Genomic DNA, 20,289 nt, shown 5'->3' on the forward strand with positions numbered 1-20,289 from the left:
CGAGAATTGGTTTCACAGCAGCATCAAAGAAAATCAGCATCAAAGAGACCTCTGGAAGAGATCATCTGGTCCACTTCTGTGCCTGGAGGCACAAACAAGTGTGTGTTGATCCTTCCTGACAGATATTTGTCCAACCTGTTCTTGAACCCGCCAGTGACAGAGATTCCACAGTCTCCCTAAGACAAGCTTTTTTACTATGGTCAAAAACATTCCTTCTCTTGGGAGTAAGAAAAGCAATGCACACATAACTTGGAGTAACTAAAATAAACAGTAAAATTTCAGTGTGCTGTGCCACCTACTCCAGGAAGGAGAAAGGGGTGAAGCAGGAAGAGATGATGATACAGCAGTGTGCTGTGGTTTCAGCCCAGCCGGCAACAAAGCACCAGGCGGCCGCTCGCTCACTCCCCTGCCCCGGCCACGGCCCCGGTGGGATGAGGAGAAAATGTAAAGAAACACTCGTGGGTCGAGACAAGGACAGGGAGGGATCACTCACCAAGTATGGTCATGGGCAAAAGACAGGCTAAACTTGGGGAAAAAAACCAAAATCAATTTAATGTGCTACCAATCGAACCAAAAGAAGGATAATGGGGAGTAAACCCCAACCCGAGAGCAGCTTCCCCCCCGCCCCCCGCCCTCCCGCCTCAGCCCCACTCGCGGCTCGCTCTCCCCAGGGGAGCAGGGGCCGGGGGCCGGGGTCGGTTCCTCACCCCTCGTCTCTGCCGCTCCTTCCTCCTCGGGGGGAGGAGGACTCCGCGCTCGGCCCCTGCGCCGCCGTGGGGTCCCTCCCGCGGGCCGCGGTCCTTCAGTGCCGGGCTGCCCCGGCGCGGGCTTCCCCGGGGAGCGGCGGCCATCTCGGGGGGCACCCACCCCCTGCTCCGGCGTGGGCTCCTCTCTCCCCGGGCCGCAGGTGGGCGTCCGCTCCCCCGCTCCCCTCCGTGGGCCGGGGGGGGACAGCCTGCCGCCTGGTCTCCCCGCGGGCTGCTCCCTGCCCTCGGGATCCGCGCGGGGGTTCCTCTCGCACCCCGATCCCCCGACTCCCGGCGGGTTTCCCCTCTGGAATCTGCTCTCCCAGCGGCGGGTCCGGCTCCTGGCCGGGGGAGCTTCCAGCAGCTTCCAGCAGGAGCCGGCCCTGCCGACCCTCACCCGCCACACAAACCCCGCCACACAGCGTACACCTGATTTATGCCTATTTTAAAGATTCCATGGTTTAGATTCATATCCTGCCAGGAGCCTCTACAACTGAACAACACCCACATGAATAAAGTATGAGCTAAGAAACAGTATTTAATTTCATACATCTGTGGTTAACTTCTACAAGGTCAGTGAATACCCAAGGTAGTTCAGCTCCTCTTGAAGGCATACCTCCTCTAAGAAAATATAGTTCTGGGACACAAGTGTGAGAGCAGAGGTCATTAGTTTGAGAAAAAGCCACCAGGAAGTGTAAAGAGAGCCAAGGTGGGTCTAACTTCCACCCAGGTCCTCACGGAAACTGTTCCTTGATGAGCCAGAGGAATGGATAAGGAAAGCTGTGAAGAGCAGTGCCAAGGAATTGGGCCAGACAGAGACCACCCAAAAAGCCGAAAAGACTCTGAGAACAGGGACTGGAATTAGGAAAAACAATCTGGCAATTGGAGATAACCAAAATGTTCGGAGTGGGGCTGCTCATACAGAAAAAGGTGGAGGAAAAGCCAAGACAGCACCTGAAACCCTGAAAGACAGAGGACTAGAAGCCCATATGAAGGGCCAGAGGAACTATGTGCTCGTTTTGAAACACCTTGATAAATGATGTCCCAGGCAGAGTAAGATTATTTTAAAAACCTCTAACTATGAGTTCCTTTGTTAGACACCCGTGAAATAAAATGAAGTCTGCGGTCACTGTATTATTTAGACATAGCCTCCAAGATATTATCCTGCAAGAACTTCATTCAAAAAATTCCCCTGTGATATGTCTCTTTGAAACTACCTACGGAGAAATTGTGCTATATTTTCTGTATAACATCTGTAAATAAATTCTCTTATAACCTGCATGTGTAGCAGACATACATTTAAGCAATTAACAGTTGCATTTAAAATGGAATTTTCTTATTTACAAAGCAAAAACCCACAGAACTCATATACAAAAGCATTAAGATGGTGAGGGGAGAGGGGATCGACACTTACCCTGCTCACGCAATTACAAAATCTTAATCTTATTGTGACTTTCCAAATCAGCAGACCATTTAATAAAACTTGGGAGAGTTCTGTCAGTGTAACTGATTCCTTAATTAATACAGCAGAGTCTAACTCTTTGAAAGATTGGTTTTCATTTATCAGAATGTTTTCACACAAAAGTGTCACTTCTGCTAAGTCCAACTCTGCCAGTCTGGAGAAAAATTATTTTGGTAAATGTCCTGTCAAACTACTGCTGAGTAACATGTAACCCTTTAAAGTAGTGCAATATACAGAAGAAAAGAAAAACAAAACAGAAAATCATGTAAAATATTGTCAAGCTTAAAAGCAGTCTAAACTTTGGAGATTTCATTATTGTTATTTTTGTTTTACCATTACCATTTGCAGGTAAATGACAGGGTCTGTATGATGCTGTTGTATTTCTCTTTGCTATTAACTGGAGATTCTGGTCAAAAAAGGGAAGGAAATGTGAGACCAATTCTCTGTTGGCATAACTGTATTGATTTCATTAGATTTATGTCAGCAGAAAACACAGGCTTCTGTTTAGCTTAAAAAAAAAAGCCATACCATTTGCTTTTATTAAAACATTTTTTTAACCTGAAAAGTAGAGATGAGTGACAGGATCCACTCCTAAATCTAACAAAGTACATGACTGGGGTTTGGTAATTTTGCCAATCCCATCTCCAATCAATTTTTTGATGTATTTATGCATCACATACACAAAGCTAGTAGGAAGTTAAGCATTATAAATCTTGAAAAGACCTTCCACAATTATTTTTTATTGTGATACACAGATTTATGCCACAGTAAAACCTCTCTGTTTAGAAGAGGCCACATACCAAAGAAAGCAGTTTACAACCAATGCCAATGATATGCTCTAACATTTCTCCTCTATGATCCAATTAATTAAGCAGTCTTTGGAAAAAAGGGCCGTAGGAAATGTACCAGTCCCTCTCACTGGAAGATGATTCCCTAATGATGCCCTGGGAATGAGAAAGGAATATGTTTGGGAAAGAGAAGAAAAGTTCACTGTATCTGGAGCTGGTGGAGGAACAGGTTACGCAGAGTGGCTCATTCTGGAAAGTTCTCAGATGGATTTTCAGTAACAGAAGCAGGAAAGACATTGCTCCAAGTGTTCTCCAGGGCACGCCAGCCTTAGGTTAAGCTGCAGTAGCTGAATCAGCCTGTGTTAAGAAGCTAAATGAGAGCTGGGCCAGCTAAAACTGATCTTTTATTTTCATAAAGGATAATTGTAAAAATGAAACTTGGGATTTCTGCCTTAAATAAAAGATTTCCACAAACAGGCTGTAGGCAAAGCTACATAAATGGAGAGTAGTTGTATTGAGTTGCAATTTCTCCTACATTCTCAATTCCCTTCTAGAGAAACTGCCCTTTCTGGAGGCGATGGGCAATTTTCTTTCAGCGATAGTTGGCACCTGAATTTCTTCCTAAGCACAAACTGGGAGTTGTTCTTCATGACACTTGCTGTGTTTGTGTTGAGGATTATCTGTGGCTTGAAACAGAAGTAAGAATGAAATGAAATTCTTTCAAAAGATGGTCATTAGAAGTACCTGTCCTACAACAGTACTCTAATGAAGTGTTTCAAGACCATTTTCTGATTTTAAATACATTTCTTACTGGTTATCTGCTTACCACAGAATTTACCTGACTACAAAGGCAACGGACAAAAAGCTAAGTAAATTTGTAATACTGACTTCTATGATTCTGTGAAGGAAGGTCTCAGCCTTATCACTGCAAGTCAGACTACAGTTGTACCATTAATTCATTGCAGCTATTCTTTCCAGTTTAAAAACTGCTTGAGAAAAAAACAAGTCAGTGCAGATCGTTAAGGTAAAAGTGCTGTAGGTTCTGAGAGCCCGCAGAAGTAGTTTTTTACATGTAAAGCACATAGTGATTAAAAGGCACAATTCTGCAAAAGCGTTCAGAACCACACTGCAACATGTTCTTATATGGCTTTTTGTCATGGCATCGCCACTGTTCAGCGTGATTTGAACCTCCTGCAAGTAGGCTCATAAGACAAATTGGTTGCCCTTCTCCATTTCAGTTCTTCCCTGTTCCTGAAGAGAGAGGTCAGAACTTCTCCAGTAATCCTTCAAAGCATGCCTTTACAAAGCCCCATTTTGAGGACCGTTCTCTGGAGCGCAGTCTACTAGGCATGTCACTGCATCTGCAGTTGTCAACATTTCTTTACAATCTTTTCATGGTAAGCTTAAAAGGATATGAACTTAAAACCTTCTTTCTGTTTAAAAGCCTCTTTCTGGAATAGTTTTGAAAATAGTTACTCTTAGCTTGATTAATCAAAGTTATTTCAGAATATTCTGAATGAACAAACTGTTTGTCTGACTGATTCTCTGTGAGACTGACCTGCTGCAAATTCACCTCCTAATTTATAGGTGGAACACTTTTAAGCTGGAAACAGATTGGGTGTTTTCATAAATCAAAGTTGCTCTCGCTTGGATAATCATATGTAGGAATCAACAATTCAGTATTATGTAATGCACAGACAGTTCTTTGGAAAAGGAATACATTATTATTTGCATGAAATAGTATTTTTAGCATCTAAACATGAAAAAAAAAGGGGGTTTGACACAGCCTTAACTGATAATTTTCATACTATCACATTTTATTCTTGCACCTGATGGAGACTCAGTGGTTTGGGAGTCCCTGAGCGGGACTCAGATACTTGGGCTCTCTCCTGAGTCTCACCATCAGTCTAAGATGATCAGGAGGCGTATTTTTGATCTCTGACCCTCAGCTTCCCCTCTCTTCAATATTAGAAGGCAAATATATATATACTTTCTACTAACTTGTTGCAAGAACTGCAAAGAAAGGTGTCTATCAGAGCTGGGTGCTGTGATCATTACAGTCCAGTGCCATACCGGACATGTTCATACCATCTGAAGTGGGGCTTGCATTCTTTTCTGGAGGGGAAAAATCTATCCTCCTTGTATGAGCATGGCACTACCAGCTGATTTTACCATCAGCTTGTGGTCCCTAAGAATCCAGTAAATCCTGTTCAGAGGGAAGGAGAGATTACAGCTGAGAGTCTCAAACACATTTCAGACAAAAGAATGGACTAAGGGAAATGATTAACATTTATATCTTCGTTTAAATATGTTATCAAGTTTCTAAACTAAACCATTTCAAATGTCAGGAAGCAACCATTTCCCTCCTGTCATTGAAGCCTAAGTCCACTGGAGAAAACCATAATGAATACAAAATCAAAAGGTGTATCATGGTGCAAATGCACAGGACTCTTCATTAGAGGTAGAGAGATTTAGAACTTCTTAACTGTCAATCACACAACTTCAAGATTTAAATAACTTTAATACATCCTTTTAATTAAATAGGAAATTACATGCAAAACAGGAAAAATACTTTAGAAGAGCTTTTTTTGCATTCAATAGCCTCTAACTGTGGATCATGAAAGCTAACATCCCCAATATTTGAAGTGACTGACACTGCCTGTTTTAAAAGGCTGAACTGGAGCTGCTGGAAGCAGACGACTGGAAAAAGCTTGACTGAGGAAGGTGGACTGTGGCAGCCTGTTTGGGGCACAGGAGGATTTTCCCACAGCCTGCTCCCGCCTCCCCGCATCCCCAGCATCGCCCCCCAATACTGTGACCAGGTGCTCCAGCTACAACATCTGCTGCTGCCTGCCGCTGCCAAGGCAAGAGCGTTTGACCGTAACATTTTCCAAATCACAAAGTTATTACTCGGTTCGCTCCCGCCTGTGTCAGAGTTGGCACTCCCAGTCACTTTCTCCATAAAATCCCCCAGATATGCCTCCAAAGACTCTGACTGCCACTCTTTAAGACACTGGCAAGAAAATGCCCCAGATTAGATCACTGCTGCTACTCAGGTGGACGGGCAGAAGGGCAAAGCAGGTCTTAGGAGCGTTAGGAATGTAACTGCTCATTCAAGAAAGGGGACAGGTGCAACTACAATTAAACCCTCTTGAATTTTTATTCCTCTTCATGTAAGAATCTGATCATGTAACTGCTTGAGTTGGTGTTCCAGCCCACTCCCTGTGTACCAACTCACAAACCCCTATCTGCAAATAAAGACTCACTCCATCACTAGGAAAGGAAGGTTTTGAATAGCCTTTTAAAATATTGTTTAAAAGAAGAACATTTTTTCATTACGTATTCAGACTTGGAGCAGAGGAGTGGAGGAAAACATACCTCACTGGGTCTGGATATGTGTCTTTGCAATCTAGAATTACTGCTATGAGCAGGGCTTGCAAATGGTTTGGGCCAAAACAATCCTCTTTCTAGGGAAAAGTAGAAAACCTCAAAAAAATTAAAGAAAAGAACCTCAAATAAAAAACCTCAAATTCCAGCTCCTTCACCTTTGCCTTGTTCTTCATAGTTGTTCCAGCTTCAAAGGGAATTTGACTCCAGCAACACAACTGTGGCACACCACAAAGTAACGTGGCCTCCCTCCACCACCATATACTCCAGTTAAACCAGTGATAAGTTCCAGTACCACATATATACTTTGGGGTCTGACTCTGCATGGCAGCCAAGCACCAGTTCTTTTTAGGCACATATTGCCCTTTTTCCAGGAACAGCACTAGCAATGTGTTCCTTCCTCCTAAAAAAGCTCACGGAAACTTTTAAAATCAGTGACATGTTCCTTGTCAGGACAAACTGCCTGGGAACATCTACACTGAAAGATCTACGGTCCAGTGGCAGAAGTGATGGATGGTCTGAAGCCCTTTACAGGACCAGCTATCAACAATAAAACTTTAAATAAGCATACAAAATCTTACGAAGCCAGTCAGTTTGTTTGACAAAGACTGTCATAAGAACGCTTACTGAAACCCACCAACTGATGAAGCAGGTAAGATCATTAATATACTCTTCTGTAATATTAAGAACACCATCTATTTTCTATCATCCATACCTTTTCCATATTAATGATAATGAAACACAAACGTTTATAAAATGACTCAGTCTGTGAAAACCATTTTGTCATAAAGGGCATGCTTTCAAATAAATAAAAAAAGACTTCAGTTCTTTTATCAGCCCGTGAGTAGCATGAAAATTCAAACCCACTTCAGAACACTTATTTACGTTGTCAAAACTTGCACAAAGGTTTGCTTTTTCTCTGCAACAGATAAGCTTGCCACCCCAGGCTAAAGAAGGGCAAAAGGTGAAGGAGATGCTGCTCCCCCCCCCCTACTTTGCTGGTGGTGATGGTGTGAGGGTCTGCATTCCAGCCCTGCTGGGTGCTGCAAAAAGCCTCTCCTTCCACATGCCCAGCATACTCAGCTTTTAAACTAGCATGTATTTTCCACAAGTAGTATCTGCAGATAAAGGTGCTCAACATGAGGGCTAGGCGTTTAGCTACAAATTGTTTAATAAGGTACTTTTAAAATGCTTCCCTTCCAGTAATCTCCCTCGCGGTGCCTCTCTCTGAGCTCCCTCCTCGTGCCTCGCTCGCCGCTGCTATGAATGTACACGCTGCATTTGGAACTACGGCGACTGTAGGTGTATCAAAGGCTGCTTGAGTTTACCTAGATCAGGTACCAACAGCACAAAGCTGAGACTAATACAGGCTTCAGCTTGCGCTTTGTTAGTCTGCCGGGACCTCGTGCACTTAGCGAGGCAACGAGCCTGCAGTGAGGTCTATGCTATCACAATTTCACTTCTACTAGAATCTGGGGGACCTGTTTGTGAGATGAATAGGCATGCTATTATCACACCTACAAAACTCTGCTCCGGGAGGAAATGTCACTTAAGCCAAGTTCTGAAATCCAGACTAAAGCAAACCCGGTAAGAGAAGAACTGCAAGCTCCGTTTTCATCAGTAGCCTCCTGCCCTATTTTTAACTTGGTCTTTTTAGGAGCCTGTCCCTCCAATGACCACATGTGCCACAGCTGAATCTTCATAAATGTGGCCCCTGACAGAGAAGAGGCTTACACCTGTTCTCAAAATCCAGGGCTTTGAATTTCACTTTGGATAAAATGGCAATCAATGCAGGTCACAGACTGGCTTTTCTTCAAACTTGTAGCAAGAAATGCTGCTCAATGAAAAATCAGCATGTCAGACCTCCCTTCAGTATGAATACAAAGGTACAGTTGTTAGAGCATTTCCAGCTCGACTAAGATAGCTCTGCCTAAAAACACTATCCAGCTTTTGTGCAAAGAGCACTCCTCAGCTCAAAATGTTCTCCAAATTCCATTCTCAATTTCCTAACTCTCTCCAACTGATATATAGGGCCATATATACAATAAACTCACATGGATGCCTAACTACATATTACATCAATACTTTAATTTGGATTTATCTTGTTTTTCTACATCCACTCCTTGACAATTTAATTTTTCACTTGTGTTCTCTGCATAGTTTAAAGCATTACAGAGTGGAAAATAATGGCACTGGTATCTTTCTGTCCTTCATGTAACTATGATAACACTTCTGGCTGTGAAAACCTACGACTAACACTGCCATTACATTGCTGAACTAGTCTTAAAATAGGTACAGCACTTGCCACAACTACGGCTTTGGAGAAAGAAACAGAAAAATCTTTCAGTGGCCTGAGCAGCGGCAACGAAAGTTCCCCACCAACTGCTTATGGCAGTGGTAAATCCCGCAGTGCCACTGTTATTCAGTAGGTGTAAAAGGTATTTCAGTTTGGAAGAAAAATTGTTTATAAAATCTTAGTAACTATGGAAACACAAAGACAATGAATATAGTTCTGAGCAAAGAGGAACCTTCTTCATATGTCACTCTCTTTGCTGTCACCGAATCATATCTGCCCCTTGATCTCACCAACTATGAGCAGAGCAATCATACCGTCTCATGTCCCAGCTGGCAATTTCCGTGGTCTGTTCTCTGGGAACATCTAGAGTGTTCCCGCTCCAGTTGGCCCTGGAAGCCTACGCTTAGTTTACTTTTTCTATCTTCATTAATCACAGGCACAGTAAAAAAGATTAACTAAAAAAAAAAAAAAAAATTCATTAACATTGATTTTCGTCTATACTGCAAAACCACAGAAGAATAGGTATCAAGCAGCGACGTGATAGAAATTAGTGCTGCATTCCACTTTCCTTTGCACACAGCACAGGCTCCACTTATGCTGAGAAAGCCTGAGGCAGTATGAAACTGTCTGAGGTCAGAACTACTATTTGCAAATAAACAGCAAGAAATATATTGTCTGCTCTGAATGAAGCATAAATCCTTTGGGGTTTTGATTCAGTGTTTGATTCAGTCTTCCTCCTCTTAGGTCATCTCCTTGAAGACCAGCAGCAAATGACAAAATAAAGATGTCACCAACATTGCAAAGAGAATGACAGTATTGGGACTCCACTCTTCTTTCCTCTACACCCTATGATACGGCAGGCAAATAAAAAGGCCACTGAGGAGGACAGGAGACTCGGTGACTCAGACTACAGCACTTCATTTCTCTCTTCTTCTTTGTTTCTGACTCCATGACAGATCACCTATTGCTTTATCAATCTCAGTGGGATAAAAGGCAAAAAAAAAAAAAAGATTGGAATTCCCTCTAAAGCACATGGAAACATCATGGAAGGGAAATACGGCAGAGAAGTCTCAAGGGAGAGTAAAAGGACAGAGAGATTTGCATCTGCTCTTCTTCATTACTCATGGCATAATGTCTTTCCCATTGCTTATACGAGGTGATAAGAAAAATCAAATCATAAACAGATGGACATCTTCTCTATCTTCAGGCCTTTCCTCTTCAACATATGGGTGTCCAACGACTGGTTCTGAAGGTGGATCTGACCCAGAAGGTGCCTTGAAGATAATGAGCTGCATATTAAGCAACTAAGTATTTTGTTCAGCTTGGGACAGGAGAAGCAAGTGGGGGTATGTCTGGACTGGCAGGGAAACACAGTTATATTTGGCATGAGGGACTCGAGCAACTCTGCCTGTCCGACTCTGAATATGAACATCACCAGTGATTAGACACCTGAAAAAGGCATCACTCTGGCAGCTTGAAAAGTAGCTTGTTTGAAACAGCGTTAATCTCAAATACCATGGCTCTCTAGAGGAATATTCAATTAGTGTCTAGAAGTTCTGCATGTGGTACCAGTCAGCGGTTATTGTTGTTGTACTTATCAGGAGAGACCCGCAATGAAATAGGACAGCAAATATCAAAACAAAAATAGGAAAAAAGAAAAACAAGGCAGGAAACAGGAATAGAACCGCAGTAAGACACTTTGGCTATTCACCTAAAGGAAACACAATTTCATCATTGAGTCAAAAAATGTGCTCAAAAATGCAAAGAAAGGAAAGCGTGTCATACATGGGAAATCAGCTTGGTGGCATAACGTTCAGGGACATCAGAAGATGTGGTTCACCGAAGGGTCGGGGGAGCAGGCGGTATGTTATTCATACAACATAAGGACCTGTTTCCTGCCAGTTGTACTAGATCTGACCATCTTTTTCTATGCTCCCCTCTGCCACGTACACACAACTTAAAGTTAAGTCACTGGAAACGTGGGGGAAAAATGAAGAGGGCAGCAAGCACAGACTGAAAGGAGGATTTTCACCGCCCAGATCCAGACTCCGTGTCCCAGCCCCGAAGGAGTTACCCAGGGCCACTCTCCCGCAGTGCTGGGCAGCCCTGGACTCCAACACAGTCAGCTGGATTTTCAGCATGGTTGTCAAAAAAACAAATCAAACAAGCAAAAACCCTAGGCCCTTCACAGCTGTTTCCCTCCCCATGACTTTGCACTGAATTTTTTACTACTTTTTTCCAGAAGAGTGCATTTAAATTATTTGACATCTCAGTGGTAATGTGGCTTCAATACTCCAGCTACAGAAGGTGACCACTACAAAAAATTGTTTTTTAAAAAACATTTAATCACTTAACATTCACATCTTTGAACTGCTTCATGAAGTGCTACACAAAAGCTGAATATTGTTAGAATCTCTTGGGTTTGTTTATCCTGTCAGCACCCCTTTCCATCAAAGCACTGACAAAACTTGCAGCCACTGCTCATGACATTAACAGGAACGTAACAGTGGAGTTTGTAGCAGAATATTAAAATTGAGGGCACTTTCAGTTTCACTTTATACAATTAATCCAGCAACAACAGCAAGCATATTGAAATCACACCACCAATCAGAAAATTCACGTTTCGGACAGCGAGGCGCTGGAATGATCGGCGGACTCCCAACGTTTCTTATGTAACTGGACTTAACACTGCTAACTGCAGAATCTATAAATCAGTTTCTCCACAAAACTCTAAAGTCATAGGTGCCAAATATAAATATTTTTCTCGTAATCCCATCCTTGATCTTCTCATGTTATTATTGGACTTCTCACTCTTAGCTACATTGTTGCTAAAATAAGTTGCTCTTTTTTTCCTACAAAATTTGCCAAACCCACTGCTGGAATGCATTTGTATTGTCCCCTTACTAGGAGAATTCCTGTAACATTCCCATTGACCTAATTGCAGTTTTTGGCCTGAAAAGATGACACGTTTGTGTGAATCTGGTAAAGCTGTTGAAGCAGGGATACTAGAAATGAAGTACCCTTCTGGCCCCTTTCATCAAGCTCCAGCCTGAATCCCCTCAGGAATGTGATGGCATTTCTTCTCCCTGCTTTTTTCTAAAATCCTATTCTAAGCTGCTTAAAAAAAAAAAAAAAAAAAAAAAAAAAAAAAGCCAAAATCTGACTGAAATAGCCCAGAAACTTAAGTAAAGACAGCTGGAAAGATGAAAGAGTGATAATGTTTAGATGCAAACCAAGCAACATGTTCCAACAACTGGCAGGGACTAAATTCTGTCCCAGAAAAGTATGTTATTTCATCTGTCATTAAAGAATACAGTGTCAGTTGGGAAATCTCTGAAACCACAATACAATTACATTGTTTTAAGTCTCTATTTGGAAAGCATTATCATTACTTAGAGAAAAACAGAGGTTTTGTATTTATATGCCCTCAGTGTGGTACCTGTTACAGCAAACCTTCTTCCTCATAGCAGGAGAAGGAAAAAAAATAATTACAGCAAAAAGTTCATTTTTCAGAGATAGTTTAAAGCCCTGGTAGCTACCATATGCCATCACTAGGCGAGCAGTTCAAATGCAGCAATATTATATGAAAAAAGCAAGCAATATTGTGTCCTGTATTAGATTCAAAACACAGTTTGCAGAGCCTCTGACCCAAAGCGACTCCTGCTTTTGCCCCTGCTGCAGATGAAGCTCGCTCTGGGGAAAGTCTCATTTTATGGCAGAGACGGTGCCTTTGACTTGTATCCTTTAACCTGGTGAAATCCTTGGATGTGCCCACAATCCCGTTTAGAGTCCTGGTTCAGGGACACGTACATAACCGCGTCTCTACTGTTACCAGTGTGCTGTGTTCCCGACGTATTTCTGGTTATAATATGCATTTTCTAAGCTTCTGTCACCACAGCGGCTTCCTTACCTGCACAGATCTTCCCATCGTAGATCTCGCACACCCAGTCGTGGCACTCGCAGAGCGGACCGTAGTATTTGCCGGACTCTGTCACTTGGCAGATGCAGACTCCACATTCGCATCTGCCTCTGTCACTGCACAGCTTCCCCCCCGGGATGCGGCACCGGAGCTCCGACTCGGTCCGGGACAGCCGGCACGAAGAAGAACCACCCAAACCGCTCCTGCGGAGGACAGCAAACAGAACAAGCTGCAGTCAAAGCCAGGGGCTGCAGCTCAGAGCCGATGAGAGCTTGGTTCATGGGAAACCACCCTCCGGCCATGGCTTCAGCCGATCCCCAGAATATCGTTTTTAACGCCACCGCTTTAGTTATGGTTGGAAACTATTACTTGCCTCAAATCACCCAGTTTTCTTCTGTTTCATCAGAAATCTCATTGCTACCTGTGGGAATGCTTATATTGTATTTTACTTACCTTGTTAACTGCATTAGGCTCACCTTCCTTTTCATTATGCGTATCTGGTATATATGCATATACAGGTATAGTTTGATTATGTATCACGAAACATTTTGATCTGAATTACTCCAGAAAGTTTAGAAAAGAAGTATACATCCAAACTCTAGGTAGCATAACAGGAACACATGATACCAAAAAGCAAACCTATGGTCAATTCTAATACAATACATTTGCCAAAGTAATCCTTCTGGTTGTCAGATATATAGGATCCATGCTTTCATTGGAAAAGGAAACCGAAGTAATCACTGCTTTCCATGCAACAGTGTAGTTTGTGGCTGTGGTTTTAGTAAAGTCAGCAGAATCCGGATGCTAGATCCGAAGATTTGCAGCTCTGCCACGCAATTATACCATCCACGGGAGCCACACAGAGACGGCAACTTTCAGGACATACACGGGGAAAATCACACGTTGCTTCATCAGGAGCTGGGTTGTAGGAAAAAAAGAACAAAGGACTGGCCAAGCCAAAAATAGTTGTTCACGACGCTAGGGAATACTGAGGATTTGGGTGACTGGTACCTGCACTTCTCAGACACCAGACCTTGCCGGCTCTGGAGCAAAGGAGCTGCTGGCTCTGCGAGCGGTGGGTGCTGGCCGCGGTGGAGGGGACGAGCCGAGGGCAGGGTGCCTCGCTGTGCTGCCGCACCAAAAAGCAGGAACGCACCGGGATTTGTGGTTAGGCGCCTGCTCCGCTCGGGCAGCAGAATTCCGAGGTTTGGGCGTAAAGGGCCATCGCCATCCAGCTCTCCCTCCTCCGCTGCTTCAAAGGTCTGCGTCTCAGGCACGAAATCCGTCGTTGCAGATAACCCCCGCAGTTTGCACAACACCTATTTAGGCTCCCCACGACCCAGAACGCTTCCCTCGGCGTGACTTTTAAGCGGGCGGAGGGAAGAGCTCGCAAACCCCTCCACCGCTCCCTCCGCAACCCCAGCCTCGACACCTCGTCAATCGGCCGCGACCCCCCCCCCCGGGGAGGCTGCCGAGCCCCCACTTACCGTAGGGCCGGGGGGCCGGCCGGTGGCGCGGGGCGACCGGCCGGCAGCGAGGTGACCAGCAGCAGCACCACCAGCCCCGGCAGCCCCTGCGCGTACATGGCGCGAGCTGCTCTATGCCGCACCTGGAGCGCTCCCGCGGAACGGCCGGCCGGACAGACGGCCGGACAGACCCGCCGGGCGTGCGGAGAGCTGCGAGCCGGACAAGCCTGGCTCCGGGGCTGCTCCCCCCCCGTGCTGCAGTGGCTCTGATTAGCTGCCTGGGAGCGGGATTTGGGCAGCACTCTGGGAGGGAGGCCGGTGCCAAACCCCGAAGTTTACAGTCTAGGCAGGGAAGTAATTAGAAACAGTTGCGCAGCCAGATGGTTTATTTTGATGTTTTAAAAACGGCCCATTCACAGACGTGAGCGAACCGTCTCATTCTCAAAGTGCAGGCACCGTAAATATTTGAGGTATGCGTATCCCCCCGTCCTTTGACGGATGGCTGCTCGGGATAATCTGTGTAACGTGGTGGGGGAATGGCGCGCCGTGGAGAAGACAGGACCAGTGCTTCCCAGCTGCAGCATCCCTGCCTGGCTGCTGGAGCACCTTTCTCCGTTCTGCCTCCGCAGGTCCTTCCTTCCCCTCCTTTCCCTGAGGTTACCTGCTCAGGGCATCGCACCGCGCGACACCGCGGGCTGCCAACCTACGCCGGCCCGCGTGACTGCAAATTAAAAAGCATTATTAGTTAGCCGTTTCCTGATGCCTCATTAAAACACACAGTACAATACTTCATCAGAGCAGCGGGAGATTTTGGAAGTGCTTTAAAACGAAGCTAAAATGAGGGATAGTCTCTCTAAATGAATAACATTGGGCAGGAATGGCCACGTGCATTTCTTTATGCTACGGAAAAGTTGCCACACTTTTTGATCCCTCCGGTCGTCCCAGGAAATTGCTGATTGCCTGACACCTCCCTGGGATGGAAAGCTCTTAAAGAAACAAAATTCCACCACAAAAGATGGTAGGATATAAGTGTCCTACACTACACACACACACACACACAGATGCATTTTTAAAGCAGGCAGCTGGCAGAAGAAACTTTCACTGGTTCCAGAGCCTATACTGGAGATTAAAGCCCTCAGTAGCTTTCTCAAAATGAGTAACTCTTTGTTTATTTTCATATTAAGTATCTGGTATACCACAGATTATACTGTTCTAGAAAACATTTTAAGATTTGGTTAAAAATCCTTTGACTCAGATGCTGCCTTTCCTAAAAGTGTAATTAGGTGTCTTGCATTTTACATAGTGAACTCAAGGGTACAATTCCCAGGATTCCTGCTAACATAACTAGTGCTGCTAGTGATCTGCCTGCAAAAAAACCTGCATCAAGCATTTGACCTTGCTCTGCTGGTCTTACAGATGCCAACAGAACCTTTAAAGTCTAGTTTGGGGCCTGTAAAATCCAGTTTTTAGTCAAGTACCCATTCAGTTGAAGTATAAACTTTCATTGAAATACGGAAGAAGAGATTGGACAAAATCTGTTCTAGCATATTTGTAAATATACATTCTTATTCCCTGAAGACACACAGGTTAAAACCAAACGTGATTCCAATGGACTACTAAAACACAAAACTTTTGTCTTATTTTAATAGGTTATGTTGAATTTGTGATGTGTAAAACTTTGCTCTCTACTTGTAGTGTACTATCCTCTATACGACACATAATTTTGCCCTAACTTATGATCAAGCAGAATTAGGATGTAAAAAAATCTAAAAGCCCCATATATAGCAGTTGCATATTGTATACTAATTTTTAACGGTTTTGCTGCTTTTTATAGTATATTCATATTGCAAATATGTTTCCCATGCAGTGCAGCTGGTAAAAATCCTGTATTAAGAGTGATCTGTTGGCTTCAGTCTTGTGAATGTTTAGTTGTGCTAACCTCATGCATTTGACTTTGATGGATCTAGTGAAAAGGTAAGTAATATTGGCAGGCCTTTATTTCTGACAGTCCTTGAACTCTGAAGTCCATGCTTAATGGAGCACTGTGCATTCTATCCGTGTGATAGTTTTTCAAATTTATTTGTAGTGCTACAATTGAAAAAAAAAACAATCAACACCACCCGCCCCCCTTAGATTCAAAAAGGGAGCACTTTTAAGAACAACATGGTAGTCAGAAATTGTACTGCCAGAAGTCTGGAGCTAGAGAAGAAGAAATAGAAAGCTTTACATTTTAAACAATAGTAATTCCCTTTCGGCACTAAATTTATCTTTAATCCACAAACTAAAATGTTGCCATCTGTTCATCTTCCTCCTTTTTCCCTGTGCAGACTGGTGCTGATAGGTATTCACGAGACCTTCAAGCAGCCTGCAAACTGTAACTTCAAATGTACGAGGAGAAGACATCCATCATGACATGGACCTTATCGCTCTCTTATTTTTTATTTATTTACATCTGTCAAGGTTTTAAGTAATACACACCTTTCGGCTGTGGACCTTGTGAATTTGGAGAAGGCGCAGTTACACAGTCCAAGGGTGCAGTATTTAAAATGTGCACCCAGAGCTTAAGTTTAATGATTGTTTTCATGTGTACGTGCCTCTAATAGAATATCTCAGTGCTCACGTACTGGATTTTAACCTTTGCTCAGATTTATTATTTAATCATTTAAGCTTAGAATGTTTGTATGCATGCATGTGTGTATACACACACGCACACACAATTTCTAAGGAGCCAGTCTCCTTCTAAATGAGAACCTGACACGCTGTCTTGAGGACTGCCTTTCAACCACTCCTGTACATAATCTTAAGGAGCTTTGCTCTCCACTGGGTAACATACACCCACGCGAAGCAGAGAACTCATATAATGCTACTTTTCCTATGTACAGAGTTTCAGACTAAGGCTTCAGACCGGTAGGTGCTTGGGAGATGTACACTTTAGACGTGGTAATGTCACTACCTGCAGAGTAAAGGTAGAGAAGAGAAAGTCAACACAACGCTGAGGAGGAGGAGGAGCTGGAACATACTGCTAATACTGAATGGCCTTTGGAAAAGTAGGCAATAGGTTTGAATAATACTTGTCAGACAAGAAATGTCTTCAAATAAAGATGTGGAATCAAGAAAATAAGTGCTGTTAAACACACCTACACTTGAACCTCAGTTTAAGTGTATCGCTATTAGTGCTCTTATTAAAAGTCTGCAAGATCTGGTGTGGTCAGAGATTGGGATAAGCCTTTCTCCTGCAATTTTATTTACCAGCAGAGGAACCAGTAGTGTAATTTCCTATCCAAACCGGTGATGGCTATTTTGTGGTTTCATAGCCTTCTGAACTGTGAAGAACTGTGATATAACGTTATGTGTGAAAACCAAGTTGCAAGCCCTGGGGTAGACTAGGTAATTCATAGGCAATGATATGTTTTTAGTTTTTTTTTTAAAGGCAAGCAATATCTTAATTTTGCCAGAATTGTTTTTGTAGTAAAGCAAATTAGAATAATATTAAAACATAAGAAAAAAAAACCATAAGAAAACGCTTTTATACTGTAAGAGTGGTTTAACACTGGAACAGGCTGCCCAGAGAGCTTGTGGAGTCTTCAGCCTTGGAGATATTAAAAAGCCATCTGGACAGGGTTCGCGGCAACTGGCCCTAGGTGAGCCTGCTCTGACCGGGCGGGTTGGACTAGACGATCTTCAGAGATCCCTTCCAACCTCAAATATTCCATAATTCCATGACTCTCATGACATACTGTGCTACTGCACAAGATTTGATTTGGTGTGGGGAGGCAGATGGACTCTGCGTACTCCTTTATTACAGCCTCTTAGTGGCTAGCTTAATTTTGTTGTCACTTTAACGAAGCTGTTAGGTTTGCAAACCACATTCAATGCCATTTTTAAGGATTTTTTTTTTTAACGAAACAAAGCAAAAAGCATATCCAGTGAACAGTCTAAGCTTAAAAAAACACCCTGGAGACCACCAAAATTTGTCAAATAATGCTCCTGGGTTTCCATGGAAGCCATTTTCGTAACACCATGGCTTTATATCAGTGGAGACATTGCAGAGGCATTCGCTTACCTCGCAGTTTTCTAAAATTAACCAGAAGGTGAAAATCCCACATATCAAACAAGTTATTATTTCTGCATAAAACATGGAATGAGGATAGTTGGAATCTTCCAGTGATTCTTCATCATTTCTGTCAATGATATACAATCACTAAATGAGATGGCTGTAAAGATCTATGACAAACCACTTTAACACCCATGGACAAAACTACTTGATGGAGTTAAAAAAATCTGTCTAAATTAAACAGTTCAGAAATGCGTGCAACTGTTGAGAGTCATCGTTGCGCTAGCTGGTGGCATCCTTGGAAGGGAGCAAGAGACAAAGTATGCCGGAGCTGTGCAGAACAGAAGACCTTCCATTAACTTTGCTGACATGACGTGGAATCTGGGACAGCTGATGGTATCACACAGCGAACAGAGAGAGCTTTTGGAGTTACAGCATCAATGTTAGAACACGATTAAAGTTGAGCTGGCCTGAATGTAGCTGGCCTGGATAGTAGTGAATATAAGCTACCCAAACAGTTCATAGGCCAACATTAATCAAGATGTTATTATGTTATACTCTAGTGTAAAACCTTAGCTCACTCTTTTGGGTCCCAGCTGAAACTTTAAATAGGAGGTAGGTTTTTTGTTTGTTTAATGTTTACTAGTTAATTCCCCTAAACAGCAATAACACCCTGCTTTCACAGAGGCCTTAAGGAAGCATAAGCTTTTTAACATGAACTTGCAAGACAGCTCAGAATGCCAGCAGTAATAGTAGGTTTAAAAAAAACATACTACTGCATTCTTAACCATTTAGCACTTATTTCAGAAAGGGAGTCAGGGTCTGGTGTAATTCAAGCTAACAGTGTTTTTGAAGAGTCCAAGAAAGGAAATAAATGGGCATGTCATTTTCCACCATAAATTCTCACTCTGCAGTCAAATTGTGCCTTACTTCTCAAAGGGACAATGTTCCTTGCTGCTGGGAATCTTGAAAAATCTAAAATAGTGGCAAATGCAATAAAAATAATGAATGCTTGTGATTTTTGTATTTTTTTAACTACTTACCTGAATGAGTTGCAATGAGAGATCATTCTCATCTTTTTGACCAAACAGTTGTTTCTAAGGATAGTAAATTGAAAAATAGATACCGCTGACTTCTTAGAGGCAAAACCACGGTAACTCAGGTTGAGTGTCTGAGTTGAACATATGCACACCAGATTCTCCAGGCAACAGCAACCATCTCACGTGGTTTCAATGCTCTGTCTTGCACTGGGTCCTGCTGCTTGTTATCAAACCAAAAATGAAGGAGAGAGAAATTACGAAAAAGGAAGGGCGGGGGAACACCATTATTGCCCCTCTTCTGAGTACTCAGTACTTTTCAAAAGCAAACCAAAGACAAACATACTCAGTTGTAGACCTAAGACCCTCCTTAAGGTTTGAAATTTTGAAAGCCATACTCCACGACCTTTACTCTGGTTCATCAATGTTGACACGGGTCACAGCCATTCAAGAATGACAGTTTTGTAATCCATCCCAACCCAAATTACTCATGAATATTAACCGATCTCTTGCAGTCGTTCGTCTGACGTTGCTCCATGACCATTTCTGTTATGGTTACATGCTTCAGAGCGAGCCCACCTCTCAGCCTGAGCCACACAGAGCAGACAGATGGGAGAAAGCCGGGCTCCTGGGCTGGTTTGAAACATGCGGAGCCCTGGCAAGACCGAGGTGCTGCTCAGAGTGTGCAGAGCAGGACTTCAGACCAAGGGAGAACTTCGTGGTAACTGCCATTAAGATGACTAAGGACTTTGGACACCCTGGGGCTAGACAGCAACAGAGCAGGAATAGAGCAGGTTTTGACTTGTATCCTATGCCTAAATGATTAAATCTTCCTTTGGGTCTGAAGTTTAATTCTGAATTTCTAAATGACATTTTGTGACCTTTTTGAAAAGCTCAAGCATCATTTCAAAATGAATATTTCATGAATTCTGTTACTCATTATGGAATATCTGAAATCTGATCAAGCAGTGCATTCTTTCCTAAGTGGTAAATCAAATTCCAACAATGGCATTTCCAATAAGCTCAGCTCCTTGGGATGTTTTTAAAATTTGTTTACATTACTCTCCAACTCCTTAACAGATACTTATGGAAAGTAAGGACAAGAGAGCTACAAATAAAGCTCAAATAAATTCA

General features: G+C 43.1%; 1 protein-coding gene across 1 annotated transcript in view; it reads right to left on the minus strand.

The window, feature by feature from the left end:
• Window positions 1–14,307, minus strand: part of ITGBL1 (integrin subunit beta like 1) — a 146,336-nt gene extending 132,029 nt beyond the window's left edge. The window contains exons 1-2 of the mRNA XM_030036522.1: window positions 14,086–14,307; window positions 12,590–12,801 (exon numbers count right to left, since the gene is read on the minus strand). Coding sequence (XP_029892382.1) covers window positions 12,590–12,801; window positions 14,086–14,183 — 310 coding nt within the window. The 5' untranslated portion in view covers window positions 14,184–14,307. The remainder of the gene's footprint in view (window positions 1–12,589; window positions 12,802–14,085) is intronic.
• Between the last annotated feature and the right edge of the window lie 5,982 nt (window positions 14,308–20,289).

Source organism: Aquila chrysaetos, chromosome 14 (genome assembly GCF_900496995.4).
Source record: "Aquila chrysaetos chrysaetos chromosome 14, bAquChr1.4, whole genome shotgun sequence".
In the NCBI taxonomy this organism is placed as follows: domain Eukaryota; kingdom Metazoa; phylum Chordata; class Aves; order Accipitriformes; family Accipitridae; genus Aquila; species Aquila chrysaetos.